Source organism: Paramisgurnus dabryanus, chromosome 14 (assembly GCF_030506205.2).
Source record: "Paramisgurnus dabryanus chromosome 14, PD_genome_1.1, whole genome shotgun sequence".
In the NCBI taxonomy this organism is placed as follows: domain Eukaryota; kingdom Metazoa; phylum Chordata; class Actinopteri; order Cypriniformes; family Cobitidae; genus Paramisgurnus; species Paramisgurnus dabryanus.
The window spans coordinates 27,755,462-27,778,186 of NC_133350.1; the positions used below are offsets into that span (position 1 = coordinate 27,755,462).

At 38.5% G+C, this 22,725-nt stretch overlaps 1 protein-coding gene across 1 annotated transcript; it reads left to right on the forward strand.

The window, feature by feature from the left end:
- The first annotated feature begins 447 nt into the window (after nucleotides 1-447).
- rab3ab (RAB3A, member RAS oncogene family, b) lies at nucleotides 448-22,167 on the forward strand. The gene is made up of 5 exons (XM_065241876.1): nucleotides 448-586; nucleotides 11,738-11,965; nucleotides 19,563-19,681; nucleotides 19,768-19,892; nucleotides 20,081-22,167. The coding sequence occupies exons 2-5, from the start codon at nucleotides 11,738-11,740 to the stop codon at nucleotides 20,269-20,271; spliced, it is 663 nt and encodes a 220-aa protein (XP_065097948.1). The 5' UTR covers nucleotides 448-586; the 3' UTR covers nucleotides 20,272-22,167.
- Nucleotides 22,168-22,725: the final 558 nt, after the last annotated feature.

Sequence of the window (22,725 nt, forward strand, 5' to 3'; positions counted from 1 at the left end):
GCATTCCGTCCAATGAACTGCCGTAGCCAAGGCGACATCTAGTGTAAATATCTATGGTATTTTGGCAGAAACTACAGTGAATTCATAAAGTATAAAGGACAAACATTGGTTACATATCAGCGTTGCGCAAAGCCACTGACCTTCACTGAACATGTAAACAAATCCTTGTGTCAGCTGCTCATTTTCTACAACCATTTTAATTGATAAATTATGGAGGGACCGAAGCCCGGCTGTTAAATCATGAATGATGCCGGTTTTGAATATTTTACGTCCTGTGGGAGGGATTGTTTTAGAAACAGGCGTATTCGACTTCATGCGGCGCTGCGCAGACTATCCGCGTATGTCATCACAGTACCGCGAGAACACAGCGTTCAAATTCAGTGCTCTCGCGATATTTTGTCATACTTCGATCGATCTGCGCAGCGCCGCGTGAGATCCAACACGCCTATTAGTTCTACGAGACGCCAATCAAAGCTGAGGCGATCCCGCCCTCTGCGTCACACGTCTTTCAAGTGACGTCAATGTGTCTGCAGGTGTTGGAAGAGGCGCAGTATTGGCGTAAGTGACGCTTGAAACGGCTTTTACGGTAAGACCGCATCACTAATAAGCGTTTTTATTATTTGCGTTAAAACCCTTAAATGTGCTGCACGCGCTCGTTATTACTAAATAAGGCGAGAAAACGAGCTGACGGTAATAAGAATAACCTTCATTTGACATGAATCTCGCGCATCCTCTGCTTCAATTTTTGCTCCCTATCTGCTACATAGCATTGGCATTTCACATATCATATCAGATGTTTCCCTTTATCGTTTTATATCTATATATATAAATAAAAGAAAACCGCGATCGTATTTCTGATCTCGTGATGGTGAATGAGGTGAAAATATCTTCCGCAGCGGTTTTGGTGTACATGTGTGCTGTTTCCTATTATGTAAGGATGCTCTGATCGCATACTGGTTTATAAATCTTAAAATATATACTATATGCTATAATGTGGTCAATATATTGATTAAATCGATTAAAAAAATAAACATGAGAGCACATCTCACATCGTGATCTTAGATGTGCAGTTATAATCTCATTTATGGCTTTAGCCTGGAAGATTTTCCTCTTTCGTTTTTTTTTTTAGTCTGGACGATTTTCATGTTTCATTTATTTAACAAAACTACTGATATGCTTATATGCTTACATCTATCTTCTTTTCTCCACTGTAAAGCCGCAATAACACATTTTAGCTCTGTGTGGTTGCTTTATTTGATTTCTGCATGGAATCGACCTAGTGGGCTATTTAATATTGGGATTTTGAAACAAATCACCATGACAGTTGTTGGACAAAGCAGCAGTAAGCACACAGTGCCCAGTGCTGTCAGTGTGGATTACCCGGACCTTTGCATTATTGAGGATTGGAGTGTAAAGGAGGTGAAAAGCAGAGCCTGAGCTTTTCATTGGGTCTCATTGCTGCCCAAACCCCTTTTCTTCAATGTTATGATCTGCGCTCAGCTCCCTCCAGGGCGCTCCTGTTTTTGTTGGACTGAGAGAGCAGCTGGTCTAAAAGTTCGTCTCTATTTTTAGTCAGCTCTGGCCCTGTGTTATCAGGAGAGATGCTGACTTCAGGATGCTTTGGTGTTCTGCGAATCTTTCCGGCACACCAGACCAGACGTGTGTTGAGTCGCAGATCATTTCCAGGGTCTCCTGAGGAGAAGTGTTTCATTCTGCTTGTGTGCTGGTCTAGGTGTTATTTTGATTGAAATGAGGGTTTAGTTGAAGCAAACGAATGGATGTTATTTGAATGTTTGTGCTGTATTTAGCAGAAAATGAATGTGCTGCTTTCTCAAATGTATCTAAAGATCAGGTTTCCTTGAAACTGAATAGCACGCTAACATCTCCAGTTCCTGTTTTTGCGTTAAGTCTTTTCCTCCGTATTGAAAATGTTTTCTTTTTATACGTGTGGGCTACCTTGAAAAGATTATACGATTATTTTAAGAATCCCTTTCTTTGTGTGTGAGAGGGACTCTTTCTGTGTCCCCATTCACTCACTTGTACTATGCCCTACGAGTATGGTAATGTTTTGTTTTGGCAAAGTGTATACATTTGAGTATGTAAGAATGTGCAATATCATACCATACTAACGTTTAATTGAAGTAATCGTTGCCTAGACACACATTAACAATAACACACTTCACTGCATTTAAGCTATTCTTCATTCATTATTTATTTTGTAGTGTTTAGTTTATTCATTCATCACTAATTAGATTTTTTCAGTGAAGTTTTATTAAACTCATCCCTCTTGCATTGAATTGTGGGTAATATCAGTCGTAAGAATGTGCATCGATCTTTGACCTGAATAAATTCCATTCTGTGGCTGCTTTAAAGGGACAATAAGTAGGATTTACCCCCATCTAGTGGTGAAATTGTATTTTGCAATCAAAATGAACAGTGCTGTCTAGCGCCTCGCATTTCCAAATTCATGCTGCAACTATGGTAGCTATTATGTAATCACTGATCTCCTTGTCCGTGTCAGCTGGTTCACATGGTCTGAACAAAAACGCGTTGTGGAAACGCGTTGGTAGGCTAGTGCTTTTTGTCCCTCTCTGCTATTATAGTTTATCAATACGGCGAAACGACATGGAAGCCTTCTTGGACTTACCCGTTCAATGTAAGTAAAGAGAAGAAATTCTAAGCTTACAAAGAAAAGTCAGATCATTGGCAGAGGACATTTGACACCAATGAGGACATATTTATGAATAAAGACATTGATTTTGATTAATAAAACACTTAAAACCCTACTTACTGTCCCTTTAACTCTTTCACCGCCAGCGTTTTTAAAAAAAGTTGCCAGCCAGCGCCAGCGTTTTTCATGATTTTCACCAAAGTTTAATGCCTTCCAGAAAATGTTCTTCTTTAAATATATAAACATACAATATACCAAATGAAAGAACAGACCCTCTGCTTTCAAACAAAAAAAAAACCGTTTCATCCTACCTTTAGTGGTTCTTTTGCAATCAGCTTTTGAATATGGGTAGGTTTTTGCACAAACACCATATTTTGAGCAAAAAGCAGAGATAATTCCATTTTTGTGACGGTCTTTTCATAGAGATCCCATTCAGAGCGATCTTTAAAACAGACACGGACATGCAGCAGCTTGCCATAGGGCAATACTTCCGGTTTTAAAAAGTTGCGGAAGGGCGCCACCTGGTGGATAATAGCGGTATTGCGGAAAGACGGAAAATCTCGTCATTGGCGGGGAAGCGTTTTCTCTTAATTGACGAGATATCTCGTCAATGGCGGGGAAAGAGTTAAGTATACTCATTTCTACATACTACTATTTGGGACACACTAATTCTATTTTTGAAAACTATTTAGTAGGGCTACAATGATAAGTCGCGTGTCCCATTAAAAATACCTCTGAGATCGATTCAGAATCGATTCTGTGTTTCATGCACAGCTTGTGCGTGAACTACGGCATTTGGTCAGTAAGAAGTCCTTATCAATCTAAAATCATTAGAAATCTAGTCATTTATAACGTGCATTTAAAAAAGCAACACTCGTTAAACAAAATCATTCGAAATATTCTTTATTATGATGAAAATACCTGAAACAATTTAAAGAACAGCAATATAAATATTCCTGCAGACATTTCCTGAAATAGCGTTTGTAATGCTGCTTCTTCTGTGGGGCAAAGGGAGTTTCTGCACGAGAGCGCCCCTTGGCTTTGGGATGTGCCGGGATTTCACCGTAATTTATTAAAATTCGCACATTTGCTCGATTAATCGTTGCAGCCCTACTATTTAGGAAAGATGTCAACCGATAGTGGATTTTACCGATACCTATAACTAAGTTAGTCCTTACTTGCCGATAACCGATTAATCCACCAATAGTTGGATAATGGATAAAAAACAAATATAACACTTAAAGTGAAACAGTGCGGAAATTTATTACAAAAGTTATAAAACAATAGTACTGAACATGAAAATGTGCTAAATGAAAAAATATATATATATATCAATAAGTATTGAAGTAAATACTTTTGTGAAATACTCCCACTGGTAAAACTGAAATTACATAAATGTATATTATGTCTTGTACTTTATTTGCTTCTGTTTAAACATTTAATGATTATCTAATCAAAATAACAAAAGATGTACTGCAGTGATGATAAAAAAGAACTGAAATCAGATTTTGATTAGTTGGATAGTTTGCTTTCTCTCGTTATTAAAGGGCACATATTTCATTGATAAAAACGTTATTTTGTGTATTAGGTAAAAAATGTGTTTGTTATTTTCCACATGCCATATATTTTTACAATTCCAGATTTCCATCTCTTCCGGAAACGCACACTTTTTGTACAAAACTCATAGATCTGAAAAGCTCTGTGTCTCTGATTGGCCAGCTAATCTGTACTTTGTGTTTGGTCTGAATACCTCTGACGTTAGCCGGAAATGTGACGCTCCTTACCATGTTTGAAAGATTTGCTCACAATGCAATACTTACAGCAGTTAACTTACAGGCGCAGTCCGAAACAGATGGAATTATGATAATGTCGGTCTTTACTACATCACCAATCCCAGGAAGTCAACTGTTGCCTACAATCCGTGTGTTTGTTGTAGTTCAAGAAAAGAGATTTACTTGTTTCATCGTTTACTTTGGGGTTTGTACCCTTTGCATATTGTTAACATGTACTAATACACACACCAAAGAAAATGTAAAATCGTGAATCGGATAATTGGTGCTCTTTAACTTAAAATATGGAAAAATGTAATCAGCTGGATATAAACTAATGCAAATTGATGGTAATAATCATAACATTAAACATTTGGGTTTGATTTATCTGCATGCATTTTTGTATAACTGTTTGAGGTAATATTAGCGTCCTGTCAGCCTTGACGACAAACTTAGGTCCCTGTTGTTTTTCTGCAAATGCAGTATCTATACAGCAAATAGATGACTTCATAATGATAAAAGATTTTTTGCAGACATCCGATTGTTCCACCAATTAACTATTGTGCCGATTAATCATCAAAACCGATTCATCAGTATACCTCTAATTTAGGATGCATTATATAGCCTAAATTGGTACGTTGTGGTTGGAATTCTAACTTACTCTCTAAAGAGCCCCTATTTTTTATGATTTTACATTTCTTTCGGTGTGTAATGCGGCTTTCACATAGGATGCGGTGTGCGCTGCGCTCGCCGCTGGGTTCGGCGCAGCCAAGTGATTGTGCTCTGATGGCCAGACCAAAGTAGGCGGGGTTTTCAATAAATTACTACAGTGTTTATATTTGCGTTAAATAGTCGACGAGGAATACAGAGACTGATGTTGCTCATCTCCATTTCACGTAACTTTAAGCATACCTACAACAAGCTGCTTGACTTAAACCACACCTAACATGTCAACTTGAATTGCTTACGTGTTTCCATGACACGGCTTTCCTTCCGATGTCTCTGTATGAGCATAAACTTGTATTATAAAGCTCTGAGAATCCCGAGTATAAGCTTTCGTCCATTTTGCTTGTTTGGATGCCCCATTTCTATTGGCCGCGCGGGTAATCGTCACAGAGCGCAGCACAAAAGTTAAACTATTTTGAACTCGCGCTTTGCTCGGCGCAACAAAAAACCGCCCTCGCGCGGCGCAAGCCATTGAAATGAATGGGTTTCATAGCGCAGCGCAGCGCACACCGCTTCCTATGTGAAAGACCCATTAGTGTGTGTTAGTTAACGCTGCAAAGTTACAAATCCCAAAGTCTATGATAATGCAAGCGCGTTATCCCTGAAGGGCACCTTCTCAATTGCTCAGAAAAAATAAATGTTTCATTCTGTATAAATATGGAGTCACAACACACCATTTTTTTGCGGTAAATGCAGTAAGTCACACTGAAGAAAATGATTCATTAAATTTACTAAATTTTTTTAAGGTAAGTGGTTGCAATCAGTTTATTTTAGCTACAATTAATCAACATTTTTATATTTTACTTTACTAATATTTTTTGTTTAAATGAAGCTTAAATAAATTGATTGCAACCACTTACCTTAAAAAAATTGATTCAATTCAATTAATCATTTTTTTCAGTGCACAGCACTTTTCCTGCGTATGCCGCGGCCCCGCCACCTGCAGATGACTGCAGATGAACAAATGTGTGTTTGATGGCGCTGCGCAGATCAATCCACGAAAAACATAGTAATACTTTCATGCCATACGCCATCCGTTTGCACAGTAACACATGTCACAATTGATGGACAGCTATGCCGGGAAGTTACCGTTCTGTCTCCAAATGAAAAAAAGTCCAAAATAAAACCCATGCATAACTTTCAGATCAGTTCACAAGCCTGTGAAAATGTATTGCTTTGGCGGCTGACACTACCAACTTATCTACATGATTTAAATTTGTCACATTAGATTAAGCAGTACAAAATTAAATTCAGTTGTTGGTTGTGGTTTAGAATCAGTATGCAGAGTAGTCCACTTGACCAGCACAATGTCCTATAACATTGACACATTCATTTTTTAGAATCCAATGCTGAGGTTGAACGTTGCATATAAACTATATATATAACTATATATCCTATAGTATATAGTAAACTATATATTACTAATATTTGTATAATTGTGTTGCTCCCAAAATACAATTATAGGCTTAATTATTACAATAACATTTTAATAAAGTTGTATTCTCACAAATAATATAGTATAGATTTTGTTGTTGTTTTTTTTTACTAAAGGTGGCACCACAGTGTAAGTCCGCTTAGGGAACCCCCTTGGTCCGTTGACATGAAAATGCAGTATTTGTATTTATGTACCTAATGTGACATACAGTTCACTGAAAATGCTCTTAAAACTGCTCTTTACATACAATGAAAGTAAATGTTGACCATGAGTGTGGATTTTGTGAAAGAAGAAAAATATGAACATACTGAACTACATACTGATTTCATTTTGTATTCCAAGAAAAAAATCAGTTTAGTTGTGCAATGACGTGAATAAATCATGACAGAATTTTCATCATAGCACTTTATAAATCCCTTTTCTCCCTTTACTTAATTTTGTTAAACTTTGTGAGGCTGGAATGGTCACTCTGAGATCATATAAAGCCAACGTCATCGTTAAACAGCTTGAGACAGCCAGATAAAAATCTAACATCTGCCCTTGTCAATGTGAAACGCTCAGTGTTTCAGCCTCCTTCTTTTACAAAAAATAAAATGGATATCATCAAACATCTGGTAGATCCATAATTGCTTTTTATTTGATCTGAATAGGTTTCTCTGTGCTTTGCCAAGTCATTGTGATCTGTAAAGCATAGCATGTAAGCTCATGTTACAGTTGCCCTGCATACTTAACTTCCTTTCCAGCTCACCTTTATTAACATCCTGTACGCTTCATTGCCTTTTTGAAAAAAAAAAACTCTACTGTTACCAATCATTTCAGTGATTCCAACAGCAGCTTATGTAAACCTTCCCTGGACAGTTAGGTAAAGCTAAAACATGGTATTTCTTATTCAAATGCAGATTAAAAGAAAATTTAAAAAAAGAAAATGTCATATCATTTTTTTTTTAAGGCAGTAGTAGCCTGTAATTTGGTAGTAGGCATAATTGACTATTGGGGATTACTTCCCTTTGACCAAGTTTTGTAGTGCATTTGATCAGGTGTGAATCTGTATGGGTAATGAATGGGAACTGTCGTTACAGGAGTTTTCAATCTTTTGAAAGAATGGAAAAGCACTTTAAAAGTATCATTAAAATTATAAAATTTTGTCCTTACTGTCACGATCTCCATCTCTCTGTCTGCCTGTTTCTCCATTCATCATCCCTTTAAACTCAATCTCCCATAATTCTCCATACTACCACACCTGTTCATTGTCAGTTATTATCCTCACCTGCCAGCCATCATCCTCATCTACTCTACCCCATGTATACTCTGTCTGTTCTCCCCACTCTTTTTAGTTATTATTTTTTTGCAGCGTTTTAATTGTTGCCTTTATTCCCACCATGGGCCTACCTGCTGTTTAGCATATGTGCCTGGAGCAGGGAGATCGCTCCCTTAAGGATCACCTGGCCTCAACCCCACCACACAAGCGCAGCTGTCCGGGAGGCTCCTCGAGGGAGCTTTGTCACCTTTGTGGAGTGGGTGCTGGTATCCTGTAGATCTCCATTCACTGTGGAGGATGATACCAGCCCCACTCCCATACCAGAGACCCACCAGCCTTCACCCCGTTCCAAGGAGTGTGAATCAGGGCCCACTGCTATTGGAGAGCCTGAGCAAATGAATGACTAAGGGCGCACTCACGTGACAGATCAACTAAGCAATATGATGACATGTGAGAGGGCTGTCTTAAATCACGCACCAAACGACTCCGAAAAAAAAAAAACACAGACTTATCATTACGATGGGTTCCAGTGTTAAGAGAGAGCTTTACTTCCTGCTTTTTTCAAAACAATCGCATCTTAAAAAGTACAGTGTGAGTGCGTGCACCTGGGGGAGTAGGGAGGGGTGACAATCGCGCTGGGGCATGGTTTGCTTTGGATAATGTGAGTGCGCCCTAAGCCTGTCACCGCCCAGAGCCCGAGCCTCTCCAGAGGTCTGACCAAGTGCATGAACCGGTAACACCGTGCGTTACCATAGGAGTCCTGTTGGAGTTCAAGTGCCTTGAGGGAAGCCCCAGCCACACTCCCAAGGTAGAGGTGAATTATTTAAGTGTCTTAATGAAGATTACCGCTGTCTACTGCTTCCGCTGGTTCCAACCATCTCTCCTTAATGCCTGCTGGTCCTGACCATCTCTCCTTTTTCCCGCTGGTCCAACCCAGCTCTCTTTCATCAACGAAGGTCCCGCCCAACTCTCTTTCGTCTCCGATGATCTCGCCCAACACTCTTTTGTCTCTGCTGGTCCCTCCCAGCTCTCTTTTGTCTTCGCTGGTCCCGCCAGCTTTCTTTCACCTCCGCTGGTCCCGCCTAGCTCTCCTTCGTCTCCCCTGGTCTCATGCAGCTCTTCTTCGTCTCCGCTGGTCCTGCGCTGGTCCCGCGCAGCTCTTCTTTGTCTCCGCTGGTCTCGCGCAGCTCTCCTTCATCTCTGCTGGTCCAGCGCAGCTCTCTTTTGTCTCCGCTGGTCCCGCCAGCTTTCTTTCACCTCCGCTGGTCCCGCCTAGCTCTCCTTCGTCTCCCCTGGTCTCATGCAGCTCTTCTTCGTCTCCGCTGGTCCTGCGCTGGTCCCGCGCAGCTCTTCTTTGTCTCCGCTGGTCTCGCGCAGCTCTCCTTCATCTCTGCTGGTCCAGCGCAGCTCTCTTTTGTCTCCGCTGGTCCCGCCAGCTTTCTTTCACCTCCGCTGGTCCCGCCTAGCTCTCCTTCGTCTCCCCTGGTCTCATGCAGCTCTTCTTCGTCTCCGCTGGTCCTGCGCTGGTCCCGCGCAGCTCTCCTTTGTCTCCGCTGGTCTCGCGCAGCTCTCCTTCATCTCTGCTGGTCCAGCGCAGCTCTCTTTTGTCTTCGCTGGTCCCGCGCAGCTTTCCTTCATCTCCGCTGGTCCCGCGCAGCTCTCCGTCATCTCCCCTGGTCCCGCGCAGTTCTCCTTCGTCTCCGCTGGTCCCGCGCAGCTCTCTTTCTTCTCCGCTGGTCCCGCTCAGCTCTCATTCGTCTCCGCTGGTCCCGCGCAGCTCTCCTTCGTCTCCCCTGGTCCTGCGCAGTTGTCCTTTATCTCCGCTGGCCCCGGGCAGCTCTCCTTCTTCTCCACTGGTCCAGCGCAGCTCTCCTTTGTCTCCGCTGGTCCTGCGCTGGTCCCACGCAGCTCTCATTCGTCTCCGTAGGTCCCGCGCAGCTCTCCTTCATCTCCGCTGGTCCTGCGCAGCTCTCCTTCATCTCCGCTGGTCCCGCGCAGCTCTCCGTCGTCTCCCTGGTCCCGCACAGTTGTCCTTCGTCTCCGCTGGTCCGGCGCAGCTCTCCTTCGTCTCTGCTTGTCCCGCGCAGCTTTCCTTCATCTCTGCTTGTCCCGCGCAGCTCTCCTTTGTCAGACAGTATTTAAAGTCTCCACCTCCCACCTCCGAGACCGGACACCACCTCCACCTCCTGGCTCCCTCGTCTTAATGTAACCCCTCATCTCATTAGCTCTGCCAGGCTCTCTTGTTCCTCCGTCTCCGCCTTGGACAGTTGTTGTCCCGCCTCGGGACTCCACTCCTCCAGCTGTGTCTTATCACTCTATCCCACCGGCTCTGTTGGGCTCCTCCTTCCTTCCAGCATCACCTCGGTCTTCAGTCACTCTGCCTACACTGCGGTCCACACTCCGTTGACTCCGCCCTGGGGCATCATCCTTGCTTGTCTCTGGACCATCTTCTGGCCCCTCCTGCTCCAGGCTCCTCCATGATTCCTCCCATCCTCACTGTCCTGTCTCCATAGACTGTACACTTTTTCTGTTGTCTGCCTGTTGCCTGTCTCTCGTCCAACTCCTAAACCCCCACCCATCCTCCTCTGATCTCTGTCTGTCTGTCGGTCTGTCTGCCTGTTTCCCCTGTTTTCCTGATCATCATCATCCCTCTTGACTCAATCTCTCATAATTCTCATCACTCCCTCACCTGTTTATCTTCAGTAATCATCCTCATCAACTCTACCCCATGTATTCTCTGTCTGTTCTCTATCTGTTCTCCCCATTGTTGTTCGTTATCATCAATGTTTTATGTGATTATTGCCCATCATCCTGTTGTTGTTTTATTTATAATTAAAGTTTATTCTCATTTCGGTTACTCATTGTCTCTCAGGTTACATAATGTGACACCATGCTATGTATCTCATGAAGTCATATTGTTGCCTTTGTGTTATAAGACAGTAAAAACTTGACATTAACATTAGATCTTTCTTGAAGTCATGAGAAAAGTACGCTGTCAAAAAAAATGTCTCCAGCTCACAGTTTTCAGTAAATACTTTCCAGACAAATCTATTCAATAGTTTCAAAAGACTTGGAATGAAGACCATTTTTATGGTATTTTAATTATGTTAATGTATGTCTTTGTAAGAAAAAATATATACAGTAGTATATTTTATTTTCTAAATGTCTTCTAAATTGGTTTACAAAGGAAAGAAATTATGGGCTCTCAAGGCATTTCGTGGTATAGTCTTGAAATCTTTGATTTATTTATTCATGTTCATGGACACGATTTTCTTCTTTATTCATGTCCCAAGCACGACTTTCTTTTAAGTGTCATTTTATGAATCGATTTCTAAATTTTTCCTAGTTTATTACCATTGTCGCTTGGGTATAGAATAATAATAACAATAAGACCCCTTACGAAAATGAACCATGTTTTCTTTGTGGTATAATTGGGACTGGGTTAGCTGCCAACTGCTTCGGGTGTTGTGTGTATGTTTTACTACTACTTGCCGTGCCAGTGTTCACTACTCACTGGGATGGGTTAAATGCCGAGGTCACTTTTTGAGTATGAGTTGCATACTTGACATAGCTTGTCACTTTCACTTTTTAAATTTCACATTCGTGCTCAATGACATGAAAAAAGCCGTGGAAAATCGTGTCCAATAACCCAAATAAATAAATCACATATTTAATGACTATACCACGAAATGTCTTGAGATAGGGTTTGGTTTGAAGCTGCATATGTAGATGAATTATTTTCTTAAATTGAGCAGTCACCCTTGGTTATTATTCATCTTAAAATTCCAAATAAATAAGCAAATTTATATATAGAAACATATATACACTTGGTATTTTTATGTTTTATTCAATAACCACATTTTCTCTAAATCCTCTAGATGGCTTCAGCTACAGATAACCGTTATGGACAAAAGGAGTCTTCTGATCAGAACTTTGATTACATGTTCAAAATCCTGATCATCGGGAATAGCAGCGTCGGAAAGACAAGCTTTCTGTTTCGTTACGCAGATGACTCTTTCACCCCAGCATTTGTAAGCACAGTGGGCATCGACTTTAAGGTGAAGACCATCTACAGGAATGACAAGAGGATAAAACTGCAGATCTGGGTGAGAAATCTTTTCCCATCAGTAATGAGAAATTTTGATCGGGTTTTGCCCTACAATATAACCTGTCTGACAATTTATGGATTTGTGGTTATTTTAAGCCAGAGGTAGAAAGAGGCCAATGTATACAATACAAATATATCATTTATAATTGTATATAATACAAATTATAGATTAAAGGCACAATATAGTTTTAGCACTAGGGTCGCATTTTCAAAACAATAACAAAGGCAAAGCTTAATGACGTTATAAAGGAGAGTGGAACGATGGGAAATGTTGTTTTCACCATCCAAAGATGTATGGAATTCGCTAATCATGCTCATGGAAGAGGTAATGAATTAAGATTTTTTATAACCTATACGTTTGATCACATTATTTTATGCCATCATGATGTATTAGCTGCAAGGCACAACAGCTGTGTGCTAGAGATGCTGTAAAAACCACCACTTCTGCATTTGTCCACTCGTGTTGCAATCATTTCTACAAGTGGAAACCGAGAATAGCGCAAATATTAATTACAACAACAAGAGACTAGCCACTATTTAATTTGGATTTACAAATCCTTGACAACATTTGGGAAATGCAAGTACACAACTGCATAAGATATGTCACACTGCAAGTGGTTTTCTGATAATTAATTACATAAATCTTATACATTGTGCCTAGAAAACCAGGACAGCTTTATTGATTCTAGCTGTTTTATTATTGTAAAGTTCATTACCTTTTAGTCTTAGCTCTATAGTGAATCATCAAGTTTATACTGCCGTCAATATTGATCATCACATTTTAAACTAACAAAGCCCATCTCAGAAACATTGGCAAACGTATATTTGTTCTCATGGAGTTTGCCTCAGGATCCAGATTTCACATTAGACATCAAGTGGCATACTACTAATAGAAAAACAAAAGTAAAGAATAAGTGTTTTTGGTTTGTTAGGGGTTTCTAAATGTCTCTTGAATTGTATTGCTCCATTGCATTGTGGCAGCCAATAATTCATTGCATGAAATACTGAATTGGACATGTCTTTTCATTTTCCCAAGTAAATAATATCTCTCTTGCAGCAAATTTAATATATAGAAATATATAATTTCAAGTTTATTTTATTTATATAACACTTCTTTACAATGGTGCGTTGCTTCAAAGCAGCTTTAAATGAAAAGAAAAAGAACCACATAAAATTGGAGAATTATTAATATAATCTAGATAGAATATAGTATTATTGGAAATAAATTTTTAATCTAATAAATTATTTATATTAATATCATATTTATATAATAAAATGGTGTGTACTTTCCATTGACTATGAGATGTTTAGTCAGTTAATATAATAAATGACAGGCGTCATATTAACTCTTTCCCCACCAGCGTTTTTTTTAAGTTGCTAGCAAGCGCCAGCATTTTTCATGGTTTTCACTTCCAGAAAATGTCCTTCTTTAAATATATAAAGATATAAGATCTTTAAAACATACAAGGAGTTCTTTCTCTCTCACATGAGGCTTTACTTTCGGGTTGTAAAAGCGTTATTGTGGAAAGCTGGAAATTCTCGTCATTGGCAGGGAAGCATTTTCTCTTAATTGACGAGATAACTCCTCAATGGCGGGGAAAGAGTTAAACTAGACATGCAATAATACCTACTGTTTAGGGTATAATTGGTAATAATAACATGAACAGCACTGTAAAAACATCATTAAGTGCACCTCCGCATCATACACTAACAAAAGTGAAATTATGTTATGCCTTAATACTATACCTGGACCATTACAATAAAAGCCATATTAAGGCGATGGTCAACTTTATTTTGAAAAGTAAAGTTTTTAACCAAACTGAAATCTCAGATGTCAATATTTGGTGGTTTAAATACCCATGCAAAGTCTCTTATAATTTTTTTGTCATGTCCATATGAATGTCAAGTCCATAACATTGTTTCTTCCTCATAATTGCGCATACTCAAATTTAAATAAAAAAATATATAATGTTCATTGAATAGCCATCTTTTGTCCATTTGTTGTTGCTTCTGGTTTGTGCCTTTTTAATTTACAAAATTCCTACAAAGTATGTTGTCTCCCAAAAACATCTGTCCTTTTTTTGTCACATCCATAATAACACATGCATGTTCCCCTCATCTAAAATAATAATATAAAGGACTGTTGTGGTCTACAGCGAGAGTCAGCAGTCAGTATGGCTATGTAGGTTTTATGATGCATAGGATGAGTAACCAATCAGAAAAGGCCAAGCTCTATCAGGACCCCTCCCCCTCAATGTGTCAAATTTCTTCTGGTGTAAAATTATCCTCCCCCACCACCCCACAGGCTCAACCAGATCCACACAGAGAAAATCATTCACTTTATTTCTTAAGGTTTAAAGACAATAGTTTGCAGTTTACTTCTTAATAAATATATGCAAGTATATACCGTATACCCTTGTGTGATGTTTAACAATAGTATGTAAACGCATTATGCAACAATAAATCTTTTAGTCTTAGTTATCACATAACCTCACTGTGAAACCTCATGCACGATTTAGCAAACACTGTTCAGTTACCATTTATCATCATTTATTTTTTAATCCATTTTTGTATTTGGCAGGTCAATAAAGTAATTTAATTATAATTACAGTTGATATGACTGCCAGTCCATTCTTTACACTGGAAATGGAAGTCTAGTCAAGCGCATTGCATTGTGGGATTTGGTTTTGTCCGTCTGCATTGCACATTGTGTCGTAAAATGCATACGGAAAGTTGCATACTTTATTTATTCATGTTTACTATTAAGCTCTATACCAAATTTAAATGATTCAGGGACAGCATCATTGAAATAATAAACACTGCAGCGTATTCCTGAAGAGATGCTCATGTGTTTTGTGTGCTATCAGACTTCAAAGCCAAAAATAGGCTTTCAGTCTCCATTCCAGATCTTTTGGTATATTAATAGGTCTGTCAGTAGACGGCGTGCGGTAGAAAGCCAATATGACCTCATAAAGTCTGTATAGGAATGAGAGGTTGGTTACACTGAATGCCAATGAGGAATCTAGTCTATCGATCTGTGATGTTATTTTGATATAATCAGCACTGATGCGTGATGCTTGGACAAACTCATAGTTTAACTGTACTTATTTTTATCTTAGAAAATAAATGGGTATTCAATTTTTAAAAATATCTCTGATGATGGGTTTCAAGCTTTACTGGCTGTTAATATCACTATAGTATACACACAGACAAGTCAGCCCATAGACAAGCTCTTGTTACAGTGCAAGACTGTTATACAGTAGTTAAATTGAGTATATTCATTATTAACAGACTAATTTCGCTTTTCCAGTGATGCACAGATCAGTTCCCTATATAAAACTATTTATATTCTGAAGGCTCTTATATTACATTTCATGGTAAGAGGAGCCAAAAACTGAAACCATGGCTAAATCTTGTTTTCCTGGTTGCGTGAAAAGAAAGTGCAATGTCACTGACCGAGAACTACCTAAAGACATACTAACATCTACTAACTACTCATTTCTTAACTACTATCTGAATACTCATATCACGGTGTAGACAAATCAGTATGGGTTTTTTTGTATTTTTAATTGATCTAATATTACACTACCACACACTTGACTGAGTTTATGTCTCTTGTAATCTCATGAAACCTTTTAATGCGAATGTTAATCCCTAATTGCTTAAAATTAGTTTTGTAGGCAAACATATGAATGCATAAATTTCTTTATAAAACAAAAATCATGTTTGCGAAATGTTTTTAATAAGATTTAGAAAGAAATTCTGAAGCTTACAAGCATACAGCAAATATGTGAACTTCTTCAATATTGTTTAAAAAGCATCTCATGGATCATTTCTGGGAATGTCCCTGGATTTTCAACTTCTGGGTTCAAATACCTGTTATTCTATCAGATATTTTGGATCTGACACTTGATCCTTAAATTTTAAACAGACTATCTATTACACTGCAAAAAAGAGTATTTTTGTCTTGTTTTCAGTAAAAAGATCTAAAAATTCTTAAAAATTCTCAAATTAAAATGTTTTTCTTGACGAGCAAAATGACCCAAGAAAATAAGCCAAAAATCTTGAACATTTTTCTTAAACACTACATTTAAGAAATATTCAAGAAAACATTGCTTACCCCATTGGCAGATTTTTTTGCTTGTTTTATGCACAAAACCACTTACATTTGATATTTTTGGTCTAAAAACAAGTTATTTTCTTTGATCGTTTTTTATTCTCGTTAATTTAAGAATATTTAGATATTTTTACTGAAAACAAGACAAAAATAATAAGATTTTTTTTCCTCTTGAAAATCATTTTTTGCAGTTTAGTTCATGGTTTCCTCCCAATTCTTTGTCAAACGGCAGTGGTTGTCCTATTTTATAGATATTGTTTGTTAGGAGCAATCCAGTGCCAATGAGTAAAGGGCGATTTATAGTCGTGCGTAGGTCCGTAGCCTGTGCGTAGCTCTGCGTAGCCTGACGCGCACCTCGCAAAATTTTTAACAGCGCGTCAGATCTACGCAGACCGCAAGCACTGTGATTGGTCCACCAGAACCCCTCTCGTCAGGTAAAAAACTGCGTCATAGGTATTTCCGTTTGTGACGGTGAAAACAAAGATGAGCCAAGTTGAGGAGTGATTTAACCCAAACTGCAACAAAAGTCTCTGTTTATTTACTTCCATCATTGCTGGTCTTCTCAAATTATACACAACAAGTTGCCGTTTCTTCTTCGTTTGTGGGTTAACTTGCCAAGCTTCTTCTTCTCTGACGGTCGCGCTGCTACTGTGGATACACGCGTGGATACTGCCCACCAGCGGTCGCGCGTGTGTTTGCACGTGGACACAGACGACGACGCAAAAGTATAAATGAAAACCGACGCGGAACCTACGCCGTAGGACCTACGCACGACTATAATGAGCCCTTAAAGATAACAACTATTATGCACTGAAACTAAAATCATGACTGCTTAATTTACATTCTTAAACGTAAACTTCAATGATTTTAGGGCGGTTTCCCGGACAGGGTTTAGATTATTCTAGTACTAGGCCTTAGTTATATTAGGACATTTAAGTAGTTTTTACAAACAAACCTTAATAAAAAACAATAGTGCATCTTGAAACAAAAAATGGCACTGATATCTGTTAAGATATGTCAGTGCAAGATGTTTTTCAATTAAGGCAGCTCAAACAGCAGCATTTTAGACTAGGATAAGCTCTGTTTAAGAAAATGTCCAATAAAGGTTTAAGACAGGAAAGCATCCTAACTGTGGTTTCACACCACACGCGAGTTCAACAATTTGCATGTGTAGATTAAATACAAAGTCAATGCAAAGACGTGATCAGACGCGTCCTTGTGTGTGGCGATGCAAATATGGGCGTCGCATTTGCTGCGAAAACACGGCCTTTTCGCCTCAAACACGTCTTCGCATGATACAAAGTTAAATGCCACAAGTAATCTAGAGCGAGTAACGCGATGCCCCACGTTTGGTGTGTACGTAGCATAAGATGTCAGAGATGGATTATGAATTTGGAGTGCCCTGGGCACAGATGTCTCAAAGCCGAAAATAGACATCTAAAAACTACTGACCTTTCTAAATCATATTACTTGGAAAGAGTCTTGGTATTATTTACATTTCTGCATTAGACGAGCGTTTAGCAGTCCATGCATTACAAAACAACCAGTATCAAAAAGCAAGCTGGCAACTTGTGTCCCAGAGGGATAATTTAATTACTATTACAGTACAAATTCACAGCGGCACCGCTATGGTCTCCTAACTTTGCAAGATAACCAAGAAGGTTCCAGTTATTTGTACTATTTTGGTAATCTCATAACTTACTGGCAACTGACAGGCAACTTACAATTATATAAACATTAACTTATCTCATTGTTGGAAATCTGCCCTTTTTGATAAATCAATATTAAACCCAGCAAACACAAAACGTTCCCCTAACATTAGCTTTTGGTTATTTTTTGGGAACCAAATAATATAAGGTTCTTTTAAGTTAAAAAGTTAGAACTAAAGTTAGGGGAACGTTTTGGGAACCAAAAATTGTTAGCTGGGAATACACCATTTACATTCACAACTTTTCAGAAGTCATTAAAACAGCATTTAAACATGACATATTAGGGTATAGTCTCACAGAATCTCGTCTGACAGCATTAACAGCGCATTTTTGAAAGGGGACAGAGAATGAAAAACCATTTTTACCTTGTCTTTGTTGAATAATGGTAGTCTACCCGCATTCACGAACATACAAAAAGTGCTAGACATGCTAAACATCTCAGTCTCATAGAAATTCCTCTTTTAAAATGGTCAGCCAGAAAACGGCCCAATCTGAAAAACTGATGCTTATGACATCAGAGGCATCTCACTGCCCCTCCACTTTAAAATAATTGGCTACATTTTTTGAGTACAAAGTCAGCCAATCAGTAATGAGATTGCATGTTAAGCCAGTAGGGGAAGGCAAATAGGTGCAAAACCACTTGTTTAAAATCCCCCACCCTAATAGAGCTATCTGAGAGAGGTTTTTAGGAAGCTTCTAAGGCATTATAGACCCAAACAAAAAAAATTTTTTCTATATGTCACATCACAGAACAAGGATAAATACTCTGTTCAATCATTCTATGTCACCTTTAGGGTGCCAAGTAGTACTGACAGGAACAGTAAGAAAAAAATTGGTTTTACCTTAGCTGGACAGTTAAGGGAGGCATACAAAATATGCAGAGCAGTGGGTCCCCTGGCTGGGACAAGATTGAAAACCCTGTAACCTCTTTTATGCATGAATGCATAACATTGTTTTTTTACTCGCTCTCAACAATGATGCAATGCATTAGCATAATTTATTTCTTAAACATTTATTTGTTATTTATTTATAAAAAACACGTTATTTCACAATATTTAGTGCCATTTCATAAAATAAAATAAACATTTTATGAAACATTTACATATAGTAGCCTAAATGTGGCAGGGCCCCCTGTTGGTCCATTGCCCTGGGTACGTGCCCTAGGCCCGTGCATTAATTCATCCCTGTAAGATGCAATTGAAAGCAATTTGGACTGCAGCTCTTTGGGTTTGTATTTTTTCTTCTCTCTTTTTTTTGGTTATCTTTACTTAGAAAGACACTTTCTTTTTCTCAGACATTATGTCTATATGTCTTTTTTTACTTATTTGTATATACATACTATATGTCTTTTGTATTTCTGTTTCATATTCGTTATCAGTTATGTCCTTCACACTGAAATAAGTCAGTGAAAACTTGCTACTGCGTCAATACTGGTAACTTTATACTTTATTTAAAGCACAATAAAGTAGTGGTCAAAAAAGCGTCCCATTGAGCACCATATGAATATAGTTTATGAATACACACTTGTAATATAAGCAAAGGTGGCTATTTGGAAGGATGTCAAATCTATGAAAAATAATTTGTCATAGTAGTATTACATAATTTTCTTAATCTATGAATTTCTTTCATATTTGATATTTTTCCAGTTGAAATGTTTTTACTCTAAAATGAGGTATCAGCTTAAAAAATTTATGTTTGTGTATCAAGTTATGTTTTTTTAAATCTCTTGGTTTAGTTCATGTCATGTCTTACTTGCTCTTCTTCAACAGGATACAGCAGGACAGGAGCGATACAGAACCATCACCACTGCCTACTACCGTGGAGCCATGGGCTTCATCCTCATGTACGACATCACCAATGAAGACTCTTTCGCTGCAGTGCAGGACTGGTGAGGCAACAAAACATGCATCAGATCCGGCTTTAAAGGACTTTTCATAGTATGATATAAAAATCAAACTCGCTGATCTTTCACAGGTCCACACAGATTAAGACATACTCGTGGGACAATGCCCAGGTACTACTAGTGGGCAACAAGTGTGATATGGAGGATGAGAGGGTCGTCGCCTCTGAGAGGGGCAGACAGCTCTCCGAGCACCTCGGTAGGGATTTCTCTTATATATCTATTCTTAGTATAGTATAGTATAGTATAGTATAACAAAATAGTAGACTAAAATATATGTTAACATGAAAATTGCAGTAAATGTGGGAGTGCAAAGAATGCATCTTTAAAAAATTGTCTTTGGTGTGGATCAGAGCCTTAGTATGAATTATTTTTTTTTATCTTTAGGTTTTGAGTATTTTGAAGCCAGTGCCAAGGACAACATCAACGTCAAACAAACCTTCGAGAGGCTGGTGGACATAATCTGTGAGAAGATGTCCGAGAGCCTGGATGCTGCTGATCCTGCAGTGACGGGAGCCAAACAGGGACCCCAGCTCACAGAGCAACCCGCCGCTCCGCACCAGGACTGCGCCTGTTGAAATAAAACCCAGCTTCATCTGCACTGCCTTGCACCAACACAAACAAACAAGTTTAGGTATTTAAAAAAAAAGAGCGAAAAAACCCTCTATCTCCCTTCATGTTTGTTCTAGCTCATTTTAGGACTGCCCCTTAGCTCCACACCCATTAATGAATTTTGACATCTCAAGCTTTGATAATTCCACATGCAGTTCATAAAATTTAAAGATAAAGAAATCCATAGTACTTCGAGGGGTTTTATTAGGCTTTCATTTTTAATGTTGATTTTATAAACCTTATAATTAGGCCCAAATTTAAATTTTAGGACACCAGATCACATAGTTCCTCATAGCATTTCTTTTTCAGTTTTGAAGGTTTGTGTCCGCACACACATAATCTCTGTTAGAGCCGTCATTTCAGGTTTCTCTTCTTCCCTCTCCTTGGATTATTTATGAACAAATTTAAAAGAGGAACGGGACAGATTTCTGTATATTTATTCCGATTATGTACATAATAAATACAGTGCAGTATTTAAATGATACAGTTAGAGATGCATATCTAAAATGTTTATTATAATTTTTTTTTTAATGACCAGTTCACAAAAATATAAAGTTAGAGAAGTCAGATAACGCTGTTTTCATGGTAACTTTGCAGTGCTTGTCACGAACCTTTCTTGCTTATTTGTATCTGTGACGTATTAATTGTTCACTGCCTTGCCTCATGTTATCTCAGTCGGGAGACTGAAACCCAAAATATCATACACAAACATTCCTTAATGTAAATTGCATGGAAGGAAATAAAGCCATTTAGGCAAATAGTGGTAGGATTCCTTTCTAACCGCTTTGTTAGGTCTAGTCAAGTGTATTTCTAGTCAAAATCTGAGTTTAATTTGTGACCGTGCTGTTGCTTCCTTAAATGTAGCGACAGAGGCATTCATATCAACAGTACTTATATTATATCTCAACATTTAGCAAAAGTTACTAAGATTTGACTAGCATTTCCCATAATGACTCTATAGATTGGCGTGTCCTTGTGTAAGATTTTATGTGGCAACAGGCCTGCAACTATAACGCAAAAAAATATAAATGTTTACATGTGTAAGATCCTCCCAGATATTCCTGCATCTTTCCTTTGCTATTCCGTCTTCCTTTCGTGAAAATTTATTGTAAATACGTTTGAGTCTCTGGTTTTACGTGTGGACCGTGATGTATCGATCCTGGGCTTCAAAAAAACGTAAGATAAGTGAAGAAAATTGATATGAAGGATGTACTTTTCCTGCTGTCGTGTATGCCTGCTTGTGAATGAATGTGTCACTTTATTACAGAGCAATATTGAAGAAAGTACCTTTCATGTGTTACAGATTAGTCACCATCACTCTGATAGCATAAAGCATTTCATGATGTGAAAGAAATGTGATGAAGTGGTTTAATTGTGAACCAAACGAGGCTGATAGACTGAATGTCACATCTGATGTGGAGCAGGTTTACTGATATCCAAAACATGACATAAAAAAATCATTTTTTAAATACTGAATGAATTAGTTAAGCATCACCTGTTATTTAATTAATGTAAATATCAGATGTTTAAAAGATATGGGCATCCTGTACTGTAACCTATCCACCATCACATCAGTTTATCATGAAAAGATCTCAAATTTGTCCTGCATTATGTATAATTGTTTTTATTTGTATGTGTGCTGGTTAATGCTTACCATTGTGTTTTTATTATTATAATTTTTTAATGTTCCTTTATCAGATATCAGAGTGTGTTGTATGATGAAAAAACACTAATATGCAGTAGTAAATGTACTGTATTTACAATAAGGGGTTTGGTGTCAAAGTGTCCAGTGAAATTTACCAAATCAACTGTCTATGTTGTGAAATGACTGAAGTTATACAAATAAAGGTTTGTGCTGTTTACCTCAGAATGTGCGCTTGCTTCATTGTGACCTGCTGCTGTGGCTGTTTTAAAATTAAATGAAATGAGGAAAATACAATGACTTGCGTTGCAAAACAACCGCTAGAGGGAACTAAAAGTTAAACATTTAGTTCATGTATGTGAACCTAAAAATAGCAGCCGCTCCTCTAGGAATCTGTGCTCGGATGAAGGTTGATTCAATTGTTGCCATGGCAACACACGACCGTGTGAGCCGGTTGTTCTGGCTGCAGCTACCGCCAAATCTCGCGAGATTATGGGTTTAGCGTTAGGATTGGGTTCAAAACAGCGGTTTTGGCTAGATTGAATACAGATACGGCTAGAATCCCGTGAAATGTTGTGTTTAAGGGTAGGATTAGGATAAAAACAGCGCTCATCACGCAAGATTTCACGAAATTTTGGCCCTAGCTGTATCCCTTCTAGCCACAACCGTGTGAGCCGCAAGGTAAGATCGCTGATTGGCTAGGAGTCGGGGGGGGAGCACGTAATTTTTAAAGGGAGAGTTTACCCACAAAAAAAATCTGTCATCATTTACTCATCCT